Genomic DNA, 13,714 nt, shown 5'->3' on the forward strand with positions numbered 1-13,714 from the left:
AGCCTGATGATATAAAGAACAATATTACATAGGAATCTGGAATGTTAGGTCCATAAATCAAGTTCTGTGTATACTCTGCCAAATATCCTGATAAAACCAGAAAATATGTCCAGCTTTTCTTTGAACATAGCTTTCCCTTGTGATAGTGCTTCCTACTGACTTTTAAAGCCATAGATCCTTTCAGTTCAAATAACTAGCTTATGCCAGGTAAAATGAGCTTGGAAATGCAATTTCCAGGGGCAACTGCAATGAAAACTCCACACTAGAGCCACCTATTATTTTCAGACACTCATGAAGTTTTCCTCTGAGAGTTTATGTGTGTGTGTTTTCAATGACCATAAAGCTCTAACACAGTGTTTTTCATCTTTTTTTATTTACATTTTTCAAAAATTAAAACACTGAAAATTTTAAGTGGATGACTATAACTCATAAAAAGACTAAATGAGAATTTTACTTAAGGGTTTTCAAGCTGCTTCTCAGTGATTTCTGTAAGATAAAGATTTCTACAAATGAAAAATAGTTTGTAAAGAAAATATCACCTTTCCTGGGAAAAAGCTAAACAGGAGAGGTAGAAAAAGATGACTGCAAAACACAAGGCTTCTAACCAACATGCTAACATTATCTATAGGGTAGTTTTATATTTATTTTACTTGCCCAAGTCTCTTGGGTCCTTTCTCTGGATAAAAATCTTTTACTAGTAAAGTGATTACAAATGAAAAAAAGGCCACTAAAGTAACTACTATCCTCAGGGCTTTGAACCAATTGGGATAATGGGGCAAGAGAAAAAGTTCAGTGTGTAATGCTATCCCCAAACCTATTATTACTGTGACTATAGCTTCACCGAGTCTTTCAGAAATAAAGAAAGCAAACCATGAAAACACAACAGGAGCTATACTATTAGCTAAATTGAGGAAGTCTGGTTTGGCTGGACTACCTTCTGGCAGAGCAAAACCCCATCTGATCCCTCCCAAGAAAGAAAGGAAACTGGCTCCATAAGCCATCTGAGTAAAAGCTAACATGGGAATATAAGTCTTTGTCATCACCATGACCAGTGGTGGAGCAACGAAGGGGATTAGTCCTGCCAGAGTTATGTATAAAGCTGGCTTTGGGCTGTCAGGCAGGAAGCTGATGGTTCGTGGTGGCCTGGCTGGAACCACTGCTTGCTCTTGCTTCTTCTTAAAACTGCATAGGGAAGTATGATAATACTGTGTCTTGTCCACACATGCTGGAAAGGATGAGAAAAGCCAAAGCCTCGGAAACAAAGGGGAAAAGTTCTGCTGAAGACATGTCTTGTGAGTAAGTGTTTCTATTCTCCTGCTGGCTCCTGGTCTGACTGTGGAAGTGTACTTCAGCATCTATAGGGAAAATAGAACCAGAAGACAACAAAACAGACTTAAAAAAGAAAATCACCAAATGTTTTAGTCACAATATGAAACAATATAAAAACAAACCATGTGCTTTCTGTTAGCATGTCAAACGTAAAGGCTGGTGTATAGGGTGATGTTATTGCTGCAAAGACTATTAAATAACTATACAACATGCAAAAGAAGCTACTACAGAATAGAAACTGTGATATGTTTTGGCCTACCACAATATTATCCCATGAAAGAAAGATCTGGAGGAACAGGTAAAGACTAGGTCTTTAGCTTTTGGCATTCTAAACTGCCTCTTCTATTTACAAATTGAAAAAGAAAGTGCACTAATTACTATGGCAGTTCTGTTTTATGTAAAGAAAATTAAGCTTTAGATACTGCAAACTTTTCATAGCTTCATGCCTTTCTACAAGTCTCTGCCTAGAATTTTAGATTACCATTTTTTTCTCTAGGGAACTTACCTTTCAAAATTCAGCTGGAAACTTTCTCCAATGTGATTTAATTCTGCTGTAAGTAAGTACCCTATGCACACTCCTATCATAACTCTCACAGTGAATTAAAATCACATGTTCATTTGTCTGTCTCAGTAGACCTGAGGGCTTGGACCATATGGTTTTTTTTCCTTTGCCTTAAAAAAAACTCCCCAGTGCCGTTCATGGCACATGGCCAAAGCAATAACCTCTTCTGCTGATTCTGTTCTTTAGTGAGTCGATTCCATACTTCAATAGTTGCACAGATCAACTGTAATTCAGAAAACACTGGATTAAAGAAAACAAAAGAGCTTATTTAAAGAATCTTGGTAGTTACTCAAAGTTGCTAGGAATGAGTCCATCTTGAGAACTGTTTTTTTTTCTTTTTGTCTAGAATGTTCTTCCCTGAGGTATCTGCATTGCTCATTGCCTCACTCTGACCACCCTATTTATAAATGCAGAACTTAAAAATCTACTGTCCCTATTCCCCTTCCCTGCTCTGTAGTTCTCCACAGCACTTAGCATTTGACATACCAAATATTTCACTTTGACATATTAAATATTTCACTTATTTGTATTTTACTCTTACCCAGATCAACTAGAGTATGAAGATAAGGATTTTTGTCTTCTTTATTTTACTACTATTGCCCAGTGAAGCAGTGCTTGGAAAGTAGTGCTCAAATATTTGCTGAATAAACCAACCTTTGAAGATGCTTGAGAACACTTCCTGATGAAGTGAAGCATACTGGGTCCCACAGAAAGTCTTGCTTAGGAAGATGCCACACAGTTCTGATTAATGTATTTTTACAGTTAAGTGGAGGGTCTGAATCAGAAGCATGCTGCTGTGAACAAAATAAGATGTCATTTAATTTTCTTCACTTCATACATAATTTTTAAAAATAGGAATTTGGGGGAATTTCTTCCATATAACAGTTTCCTTTGGAAATGGTCATTAATGTTTTAAAAAATCAGTAACATGTAGTAAATAGATCCTTTTCTTTGAACTGTTATTTTAGCTTTTGCTCTTGGGTGTAAAGAAGAGTAATGCAGAGACAATGTATCTAGATTTTTACAAATCATTTCCCAACTGTGTGACCTTGGATAAATTGCTTCCTTGAAGTGCCAGCTTTCTTATCTTTAACACTGAAAGTCATAGCTTGTCTGCTTTCTTTTTTCTCCTTAGTTATATATTTTGGGGCTTAGGAGTTTATAGCTTAAAAGTAATGATAATAGCAATCAATACAACTAGCTGTGAACCAGGCATTATAATTATGTGTTTTACATGCACTGACTTATTTAATACAGTCACCTCATCAACTTGGTGCTGAGTGATACTAATAATCTGTTAAGTTAGAGTGCAGATTTTGGAGTCAAATGACCTGGGCTGGAATTCTGGCTCTACCATGTATTAGTTATGGGATTTTGGACAAATTATTTAACCTGATTATAGTGCAGTTCACTCACCTAAGGCTTATAATAACTACATAGGGTCGCTATAAAAATTAAATAAGCTAATAGATGTAAAAAGCTGAGCAGTGTCCCTAACACAAAGCAGGCACTAAAAAAAAAAACCAAACTAGCTATTATTCCCACCTTACAAAATGTAAGCAACCAGTAAGTGGCTGAATGAGAATACTATGAACCCAGATCTGTCATGTTTACATGAGTCCTAGTATTAACCAGAAAAACAGAAGTGTCTAAAATCCAAAATCCACAGTTGCTGCTTAATTTAAAAACTTGGGGACTTCCGTGGTGGTCCAGTGGTTGAGAGTCTGCAGTCTCCCAATGCAGGGGATGTGGTTTGAGCCCTGTGGAGGAACTAAGATCCCACATGCAAAAGCAACTAGGCTCTCCAGCCGCAAGGAGTCACATCTAAGACCTAACACAGATTAAAAAAAAAAAAAACTTGGCAGAGCCCCCTTGCCTGCCCCCTTGCAGGTCTATCAAAAGATTCCTTTATAAATAAATTTACTTCTCGCCTATTGGAAAAAAAAAACAAACAACTAATTTCTTGATCACAGATATTTGGGCTGGGTCAAGAAATTCTGTATACCAGACTGTCAATGGCTATCTCTCCATATATGGAAGCAAGTAGGGAGTTAAGTTATCCCGGTCAATTAGATAATATGGGCTTCCCTGGTGGCTCAGATGGTAAAGAATCTGCCTTCAATGCAGGAGACCCAGGTTTGATTCCTAGGTCAGGCAGATCCCCTGCGGAAGGGAATGGCAACCCACTCCAGTATTCTTGCCTGGAGAATTCCATGGACAGAGGAAACTGGCAGCCTACAGTGCATGGGATCACAAAGAGTCGGACACAACTGAGTGACTACACAAACACACACATGCACGCTTCCTGACTCCCAAACACACATACCTGCAGGACCGACCTACTCACGTTTGTTCAAAATCACCTTTTTAAGGGATTTCAAAAATCTACATGCTCCCCAACCTTCCGAACTCCCTAGGCACTGTGACAAGTGCTTTCCAACTCAAGGGTATTAAAGCAAAAATGTGATAGCCAAAAGCCCAGGATGGCAACGGGTGAGGAGATTAAGGACAAAGACCCAAGAGTTAATCCACTCAATTTGGGTGAAAATGCTCAATACTTCCACTGCGCCAAATAAGAGTTGCAAACTGCAACTCTTAGAGCCGACATCAGTAGAAAAGGGATGAAGTCTGGATGCAGAGATCCCCGGGAAATCTTGCTCAACAGTGCCCGCGGATTCAATTTACACCAAAGCCTTGGTGCCCCACCACTTTTCCCAACCTGCACCTGTGGCAACAGCCCTACTACTCACTCGCCAGCGTCGCACACAGAGGTAGAAACCTGAAGAGCTCGGAACTCTGGGAAAAAAAACTTCCGGCAAGTGAGAATAAATAGTCCCCCCTCACTTCCTGAGAGCAAAAAAATGAATCCGGGTGGAAACTTGACCAGCGCTAACTAGGTCCCACCCTGGGTTTTCTGTAAAATCTTAGTAGAAACTGACTTTTGAAGTCTGTAGGGTACTTAAATGGTCCTTTCCTTTCTAGTCCAGGTTTCCCAGCCAGCAAAATCTGCCCCGCAGAGTTCGGGAATGTAGAGTGCAATTACGGAGTGATGGTGGTGTAAGAAGGTAGGAGATTCGGAGTCCAGGCCAAGTATGACTTGGCCAAATTGCTTGCCATCTCTGGAACTTTTTTTTTTTTTTATATATTTATTAATTTGGCTGCACCGGGTCTTAGTTGCAGCATGTGGGATCTAGTTCCCCGACCAGGGATCGAACTGGAACCCCTTACACTGAGAGTGCAGAGTCTTAGCCAGTGGCTCACCAGGGAAGTCCCTGGAACTCATTTTTGACTTTGCATTAAAAAGGGGTTTCTAGGATAGCCTAGGCATATCTCACAGCTCTTTAAGGTACTGAACTAACACTACTTAAGGGGAAAAAAGTTCCACTTCATTCTCTTTGCTGGTATCTGGAAATTTTGTTAAGAAATAAAACAAGGGGCAAGACTTTTATTTTCATGAAAAGTGTGATAAGAGCCTTTAGGGTGATCCGTAAGTTAGATTATTCCTCCTTGTCACTCTCTGCTTTAACTTTTATTTGTGGGCTTTGTGACCTTGAGCAGGTCCATTCCCTTCTCTGGGCCTCCATTTCACAGTCTATCAAAGGAAACACCATCAGGCAATTTGCGCGTTTATCTGAAAACAAAAGGAGAGCTGCAGGAGCCCACGCTAGCCAGTTCCTCCATTCCTCTCGATTCTAGGTAGTCTAGCTTCCTGGTTGCCGGCTATCACATGGTTTAGCCTCTCGTACAGAACAGATTCACAGCGAATTCTTCCTAATAGTAACACTTTCCAGTCGCCATAGGCTTTCACTTTTATTTCCTTCTCGGCCATGGCAGCGCCGCCCCTTCCCGTTATGCGATACCCAATGAGACTTAGAGCTGAAGAAACAGCTTCTCCGCTCTGGCACTGGAGCAGGCTCTGGCCAGAAAACCGCCCAGTACTGGGACAGGGGCTTGACGCCAGCGGTCGGGCGGAACTACCACTCCCAGCGGGTAGTGCGTCGGGACCAGCCACTCAGGCCGCCGAAGCCCGGCCGTGTGGCCTGCTGGGGGCTGGAGTCTTAACGGCGCGCGCACGTGAAAGAAGGAAGGAGCCGAAGGTGGGAAAGGGTCGGAAAACACGCGCCTACAAAACCGGTTTGTTAGTCCTTGTAGATATAGTTTGGCGAAGTGCGCTTGCTGAGAGATGGGCTGTGGGAAGGTGCAGAATGAAGGGGCGGGGAAAAACGGGTGCACATATACACCCCCCCTCCCCCCCACTCATTCACCGGCGCCCAGGCCCTAGTGCCTGGAGAGATGTGAAGGGGAGTACCAAATCCAGCTGGTCTCTGCCTCTGAGGCGGCGCTAGGAAAGACAGTGTTCAACTCTGTAGAGGGGCGGGGGCGCCGCCAAGAGACGCAGCGGAGTGAGCTGGGGGCGGGGCAGGGAATAACCGCCGTCCTCTCGGCTAAACGTTGGCTGCTTGGGGCGCCGGCGGGGGTCACCCGAACATGGCTCATGCGCATGCGCGTGCGCCCTTGTGGGCGGTGCGAACGAGTGGGCGTGTGTGAGGCGGGGTGAGATCGGGGGAGGGCCGGGCTGGTTGTCGCTCCTCCCCGTCCACCCGGTCTGCCCCTCCTGGGCCGTGTGGGCCGGGCAGCCATTTTGGGAAGACCTTTGTTATGGTTGTGGGCTCTCCACCTCTGCCGGATCAGGAAGCTGGGGACTCGCCCTCAGACGCTGCGACTGGTCCCTAACTGTAGCCCCTCCACTGCCCGGTGAGTGAGAGTTCCCGACAACGGGGCAGTAGGGGATCGTGAGTGATCCGGCGCAGGGCTCCACCCGGTGCCTGCCTAACCGGCTGTTGAAACAAGTTGAAGGAGGCTCTCACACAGGTGGTTGGGTGTAGGTCGGTCCGAGGACCGGGAGCGGAGCCCACGGGTCGTGTGGTTCGAACGGGGCACCTTCCCCCACGCGTGGAGCGTTGCACACGAGCGTCGTCGAGACTCTGCCAGAGCGCTCCTACTTTAACTTTGCTCTTCGGGTCGGAACGCTCACCTGCGGCTCTCTGGCTCCTCTCCAGGCGTTCCGGCTTGTTGGTGATTGAGTAGCTTGGTTTACGGTTACTTTTTCTTTCTCCTTCTTAAATTAGAGCCAAGGGCTTTTGTTTCCCAGTGATGGAAAAATCTAAGAGGAAAAAAACGTGTGAGTCAAATGTGGGGTATCTGAGGGAGAAAGAAGAGCTTTAACCCCGCACCCCTGCCCCCAGTGTTCCGGTTCCCCTTGGTAGCGAGGTGTTTTCGTTGATTTAGATCGTCTGTCCAGCCCCTACCGACTCCTCCCTACCTGGAGAAAAAGGCTGGTCGATCTTTAAGTGCTTTAGTGAGGACTTTTCTGTTTTACATCTATCTACCTCGCCCTACTCGCCGTGAAACTCAAAAGAAAGGCTGAATCTAAAATGGCTGTAGCTTGGGGAAGTGCCCCGAGCTTAGTAACTTAAACACGTTAACAAGTCTTGAATTCTTAGTTATTTTTCCTTAGTTATTTTTCAACAACTGGGTCTTTTGATCTTACTGTTGTCTTGTCTTGAAGAGCCTTTGCTAGGTGAAAACAAAGGTGAGGCTCAAGTAGTTTGCTTACTCCAAAAGTTTACATAAGAGTGGGTGCGGTTTTTTTTGGTAGTTGCTTATAGTTTTGAAATTGTGCTGTGGTGTTAATTTTATCAGCCAACTTTGTGCTGTTAAGTTGGTTTGTCATATTTGTTAAAATACGTGCTCTTAATGTTTATTGCTTATCTGGGGAAAAATAAAGTTTATGGTGGCTCATGTTTTAGTTTAGTAACAAGTCACATTCTGTGTAATTCCTTCCAAAAAGTATAGTGATTGGTCTTCAATAGACTTAGATTTGCAGTTTGGTCGATTGCTGGCCTTTTCTAAGGTCTTTTATATTGGGACACGTATCAGAAGAATGTAAGACAAATGAAAACAGACTTTAAGTGGAGTGCCTGATTGTTGTGCCCTTTCAAACAAAAGGCTGTTTTTTTGTTTGCAGCTTAAAAAACAACATTAGATCCAGAGGTTTAACTGAAAACAAAAGGGCATAGAATGGAAATCAAAAACAGTTAACTTCAGTATTTGGGAAGATGCTCCAGTTTCAAGTTGAAATCTGTCTAAAATAATAAAGTGCTAATTGTGAATGAGAAGTTTGGAATTAATAGGAAAATAAACTATTTTACTTCATCTTCCTTCCCTAGGGAGTCAATTTCAATTTACCTCTCCACATTCGTTCAATATGAAAGTTTATTTTTGTCAACTCCCCTAGGATTTGTTGTTGTTGTTCTTAAATTATTTTGGTGGTTTTACAGAAAAAACGTTTAAAGTGCTTTATAGAAATTACAAGTCAATTGCTTTGTGTTTTGCTTTTGTTGACTACTGAATCCATAAACTTGGGTGAGACCTCTTTTTTTTTTTAAAGGTTCTCAAAACAGTTTGTACATACTGATACAAATATTCTTTCAATTGATTCTGAATAGCATCTTAGCAAAGCTCTTGAAATTTGGTTGTGGCGGGGTGTTAGGAAGCCATTTTTATTTTGAATGAATTCAGCTTGGTTTTCTTGTCAGTGGCTGTTTAGTAGTTTGGTTGAGGACAGCACATGCAGACATTTTAATAAGTTTGGAATGACAAGAAATCTGGGACATATTTCTGCTTGTAATTAATATTTAAATACTTAGATAAAACATAACAATTTTGAATCATACTTCCAACAAATTGCGTATCTTTGTTTTATGATTAAAACATAAAGTGTATGCACTTAGTAACAGGAGTAACTAATGTGCCAGAGGCTTACAGTTGCTTGAATTGCTTTATATTTTTACTAGTTTATTCCTGTGAGGTAGATATTGTTTTATTCCCATTATTTAGGAAAATAAGTTCAGATATTCATCCAACTAGTACGTATTTAAACCTAAGCAATTTTTTAAATATCCCAGCTGAAAAAGTAGTTTGTGGAAAAGGCAAATTGTGGTATTTATGGTTTTTCAAATAATTGTAATGGGGAAGGAATCTGGGTGACACTAAGATGAAAAACTTGAATGAAGTTTTGGTTTTCCCCATTCATAGAAAGGAACTGCCCTGGTGGCTCAGACGGTAAAGCGTCTGCCTACAAGTGGGAGACCTGGGTTCGATCCCTGGGTTGGGAAGATCCCCTGGAGAAGGAAATAGCAACCCACTGCAGTACTCCCGCTTGGAAAATCCCATGGACGGAGGGGTCTGGTAAGCTGAAGTCCATGGGGTCCCAAAGAGTCAGACACGGCTGAGCGACTTCACTTTGTTTCTTTTCTTTCATACATAGAAAACATACTACTTCGTAACTGACTATAGTTGCCATTGTCTGCAGTTTGATATGTGGTTGTGCTGAGAGGTAGCTGCCCAAGTCACTTCAAAATCAGACTGATTTTTTATTTCCCACTGGATTTCTGCTCAAAACAAAACTGGCTACAATCAACCTTGGAAAAGAATTCAGTGAGATGAGCTGAAATTCTTTTGTCCACAGGTATATCTTAACTAATGAGGTAAAATATTGCTCATGTTATGAATTTTACAGGTGATTTCAAATATACTCGGCAAATATTTAAAGGCATCTAGTAGTTATTTTTATTTACTGAAGCAAATAATCAGCCTTTTGGTAGGACTTCCCTGGGCAATCCAGTGATGAAGACTCTTCGCTTTCATTGCAAGGAAACCTTTGTTTGATACATGGCTAGAGAAGTAAGATCCCGCATGCAGCATGGCATGACAAAAAATAATAGTAATAATAAAAATTATTTATTATTTAAAAAAATCGACCTTTAACTGATCTGTTGTACACATTATTTTTCAAACAAAATGGTTCAGTCATTCTTTTAAGAAACACTTTAAGAAATGTTGGAGGCTGTCCTGTGGTGCCAGTTTCAGCCTGCTAAGGTCTAGGAATGCCTAGATGACTATAAAACATTCCTACCACCCAGGAACTTAATAGTTTAACAGATAAGCACAAAAACATTCACAGGATAACAACACAGAAAGCTGTGTTTCTTAAAGGAGTTAATTTTTAACATAGTCATTAAGCTTACCTTCCTTTTCTATAATAAAACTACTTTGCCATATATTAATCAGATGTCAGACAAGAGGATCATCAGTATGAACAAAGTTTTAGTGCGCCTTTCTGAGTAGCAGGTCTGTATGTGTGGAATAAGTTGGTGGTGTTTTTCGTTTTTTGTCTTTTAAGAATTAAGTTTGATTATACTTTATATTGCAAACTCTGGTTTGTGTTAGTCCCTCGGTCATGTCGGAATCTTTGTGACCCCATGGACTGTAGCCCACCAGGCTCCTCTGTCCATGGAATTCTCCAGGGAAGAACACTGGAGTGGGTTGTCATTCCCTTCTCCAGGGGATCTTCCCAACCTAGGGATCGAACCTGGGTCTCCTGCATTTCAGGCAGATACTTTACTGTCTGAGCCACCAAAGATTATATATTTAAATGTCATTATATAAAAAAGTTCTCTTCTGAATTACCGCTGTCCTTGAAGTTTACAAGTATGTTGAAAAGTTGGTTTGGGGGTTCTTTAGTTAGTTAATTAAAAGGTAGAACTATTCCAGTGTTCCAGCTATGTGCTTATTAATTATTAGCTCTGCTTTCTAATTAGTCTTACCAGGTATGGTAGAAGGATAGTGAGAACCATTTATTGAAGGCTTCATAAGCTAGAGGGTGTAACAGAGTCCATTATATATATATATGTTTTCTTGTTACTCCTTAAAACGCTTGTTTAAATAGGTGATATTAAAGCTTCTATATGTGAGTGTACAGAGGATCCAAGGAGTTCAGTGGTTTGCATAACATAGTGAGAGCTGGGGACTCAGACAGCTGTCTGATTCCGGAGCTGGATTTTCACCACATCATGTAGAGAGATGGCGTGGTGGTATGGTGGTCATAGTGCCCTTGGTTTGAATCTCTGCATTACCACTTAAAGCTTTGAGACTTTGGTAAAGTTTTAGGTATGATTTCTGCCTGCTGCTTTGTTAAATGGGGGTAATAGTACCTTCTCATAGAGTTTTTGTGGTAAACAAATGAAATAACATTTGTATAGTTCTTAATACAATGCCTGACTATTGTAAGCACTTCATAAGTGTCAAATAAATTTTTCAAAATTGTCTTTACCTTTTGCTCATTGAATTAAATTCTATGGAATCTGAACAGATGACTGCACATGGGCTTTTCAGTATTCTTTTTTTCCTTTTCTAGTTATTACTTTTCTGTTGACTTCTCTTTATTTGAATCAGTATCCAGGTCCCACACACTGTAATTGACTGATATTCTTTTAAGCTTGTTAGTTTGTATGTTTCTTCTGGGTTTTTTCCCTTGTACTTTGTTGAAGAAACCAGGTTATTTCTCCTGCAGTTTCCCACATTCTAGATTTTCCTGTAAATTGATAGCCTTTTTTTTTCTTCTGGTTTGTTCAGTGTTTCTCATATCATTTTCCCACAATTTCTCTGTTGAGCAGCATAGAGAAATTGTATGAGATATTAACCCTCCTTCAACATGGTTGCAAAATGGAGTGTTTGTTTTGGTCCTGTGCCCAATTCAGTGTTAACTTTTCCAGGTAGTTTGTTTCTTGTCCTTTTTTTCCCTATCTAGGCAATGGCACCCCACTCCAGTACTCTTGCCTGGAAAATCCCATGGACGGAGTAGCCTGGTGGGCTGCAGTCCATGGGATCGCTAAGAGTCGGAGATGACTGAGCGACTTCACTTTCACTTTTCACTTCCATGCATTGGAGAAGGAAATGGCAACCCACTCCAGTGTTCTTGCCTGAAGAATCCCAGGGACGGGGGAGCCTGGTGGGCTGCCATCTATGGGGTCGCACAGAGTCGGACACGACTGAAGAGACTTAGCAGCAGCAGCAGCAGTGTATATTTGTTGTATTATAAGATTGAGCTAAATATGCTGGGTTTGTAGTGGTTTTGTCTTTTTTTTTTGGTTCTAGTGAGTAGTTTCCTCAGCCTGTTTGGTCTGAAAATTTCCTTTCTCAAAACAGCGTTTTTTCCCTATTGTTTTCCCCTGCCCTGTGTGTGCGCGTGCCAGCCAAGCCACTTCAGTTGTGTCCTACTCTGTAACCCAATGGACTGTAGGCAGCCTACCAGGCTCCTCTGTCCATGGAATTCTCTGGGCAAGAATCCTGGAGTGGGTTGCCGTGCCCTCCTCCAGGGGATCTTCCCCACCCAGGGATCAAACCCATGTCTCTTATGTCTCCTGCATTAGCAGTCAGGTTCTTTACTACTGGTGCCACTTGGGAAGCCCGTTTATCCCTGCTCAGTTCAGTTCAGTCGCTCAGTCGTGTCCGACTCTTTTGCGACCCCATGAACTGCAGCACACCAGGCCTCCCTGTCCATCACCAACTCTCAGAGTTCACCCAAACTCATGTGCATCGAGTCGGTGATGCCATCCAGCCATCTCATCCTCTGTCATCCCCTTCTCCTCCTGCCCCCAATCCCTCCCAGCATCAGGGTCTTTTCCATTGAGTCAACTCTTTGCATGAGGTGGCCAAAGTACTGGAGTTTCAGCCTCAGCATCAGTCCTTCCAGTGAACACCCAGGACTGATTTCCTTTAGAATGGACTGGTTGGATCTCCTTGCAGTCCAAGGGACTCTCAAGAGTCTTCTCCAACACCACAGTTCAAAAGCATCAATTCTTCGGTGCTCAGCTTTCTTCACTGTCCAACTCTCACATCCATACATGACCACTGGAAAAACCATAGCCTTGACTAGACAGACCTTTGCTGGCAAAGTAATATCTCTGCTTTTTTTTAAATCCCTGAACTGTACAAAAAAGATCTTCACAACCCAGATAATCACGATGGTGTGATCACTGACCTAGAGCCAGGCATCCTGGAATGTGAAGTCAAGTGGGCCTTAGAAAGCATCAGTACGAACAAAGCTAGTGGAGGTGATGGAATTCCAGTTGAGCTATTCCAAATCCTGAAAGATGGTGCTGTGAAAGTGCTGCACTCAATGTGCCAGCAAGTTTGGAAAACTCAGCAGTGGCCACAGGACTGGAAAAGGTCAGTTTTCATTCCAGTCCCAAAGAAAGGCAATGCCAAAGAATGCTCAAACTACCGCACAATTGCACTCATCTCACACGCTAGTAAAGTAATGCTCAAAATTCTCCAAGCCAGGCTTCAGCAATATGTGAACCGTGAACTTCCTGATGTTCAAGCTGGTTTTAGAAAAGGCAGAGGAACCAGAGATCAAATTGCCAACATCCACTGGATCATGGAAAAAGCAAGAGAGTTCCAGAAAAACATCTATTTCTGCTTTATTGACTATGCCAAAGCCTTTGACTGTGTGGATCACAATAAACTGTGGAAAATTCTGAAAGAGATGGGAATACCAGAACACCTGACCTGCCTCTTGAGAAATTTGTATGCAGGTCAGGAAGCAACAGTTAGAACTGGACATGGAACAACAGTCTGGTTACAAATAGGAAAAGGAGTACGTCAAGGCTGTATATTGTCACCCTGCTTATTTGACTTAAATACAGAGTATATCATGAGAAACTCTGGGTTGGATGAAGCACAAGCTGGAATCAAAATTGCCAGGAGAAATATCAATAACCTCAGATATGCAGATGACACCACCCTTATGGCAGAAAGTGAAGAAGAACTAAAAAGCTTCTTGATGAAAGTGAAAGAGGAGAGTGAAAAAGTTGGCTTAAAGCTCAACATTCAGAAAACGAAGATCAAAAAAGAAAACGAAGATCATGGCATCCGGTCCCATCACTTCATGGGAAATAGATGGGGAAACAGTGTCAG

At 42.0% G+C, this 13,714-nt stretch overlaps 2 protein-coding genes across 12 annotated transcripts in view; one reads left to right on the plus strand and one right to left on the minus strand.

Annotated features, from left to right (window-relative positions):
* Window positions 1-356: 356 nt before the first annotated feature.
* TMEM69 (transmembrane protein 69) lies at window positions 357-4,776 on the minus strand. 2 transcript variants are annotated; one of them, XM_055586044.1, is made up of 3 exons: window positions 4,642-4,776; window positions 2,546-2,682; window positions 357-1,355 (listed from the first exon to the last, which is right to left on the minus strand). In XM_055586044.1, the coding sequence occupies exons 2-3, from the start codon at window positions 2,585-2,587 to the stop codon at window positions 642-644; spliced, it is 756 nt and encodes a 251-aa protein (XP_055442019.1). In that variant the 5' UTR covers window positions 2,588-2,682; window positions 4,642-4,776; the 3' UTR covers window positions 357-641. The 2 variants fall into 2 exon arrangements, with proteins under 2 accessions (XP_055442019.1, XP_055442018.1); XM_055586043.1 differs by having other exon boundaries at window positions 2,546-2,685; window positions 4,642-4,770.
* Window positions 4,777-4,820: 44 nt separating this feature from the next.
* GPBP1L1 (GC-rich promoter binding protein 1 like 1) overlaps window positions 4,821-13,714 on the plus strand; it is a 75,814-nt gene continuing 66,920 nt past the window's right edge. Inside the window, exon 1 of one of the 10 annotated variants that reach the window (XM_055586026.1) lies at window positions 4,821-4,956. The gene's annotated coding sequence lies outside the window, so the exon portion shown is untranslated. Of the gene's footprint in view, window positions 4,957-5,045; window positions 6,026-6,381; window positions 6,647-6,719; window positions 7,074-7,459; window positions 7,485-9,117; window positions 9,143-13,714 lie in introns of those variants that run through there. The other 9 variants (XM_055586027.1, XM_055586024.1, XM_055586025.1 and 6 more) reach the window with 9 other exon arrangements.

The sequence above is a fragment of the Bubalus kerabau genome, chromosome 6, assembly GCF_029407905.1.
Source record: "Bubalus kerabau isolate K-KA32 ecotype Philippines breed swamp buffalo chromosome 6, PCC_UOA_SB_1v2, whole genome shotgun sequence".
NCBI classification, from domain to species: Eukaryota; Metazoa; Chordata; class Mammalia; order Artiodactyla; family Bovidae; genus Bubalus; species Bubalus kerabau.

Bases quoted from the DNA above. Each gene is read 5' to 3' on its own strand.
- TMEM69 (XM_055586044.1), bottom strand. From the start codon at position 2,587: ATGCTTCACTTCATCAGGAAGTGTTCTCAAGCATCTTCAAAG. The intron at 1,356-2,545 runs GTTGGTTTATTC...TTTTCCCTATAG, and splicing joins GTTCTCAAGCATCTTCAAAG to ATGCTGAAGTACACTTCCAC.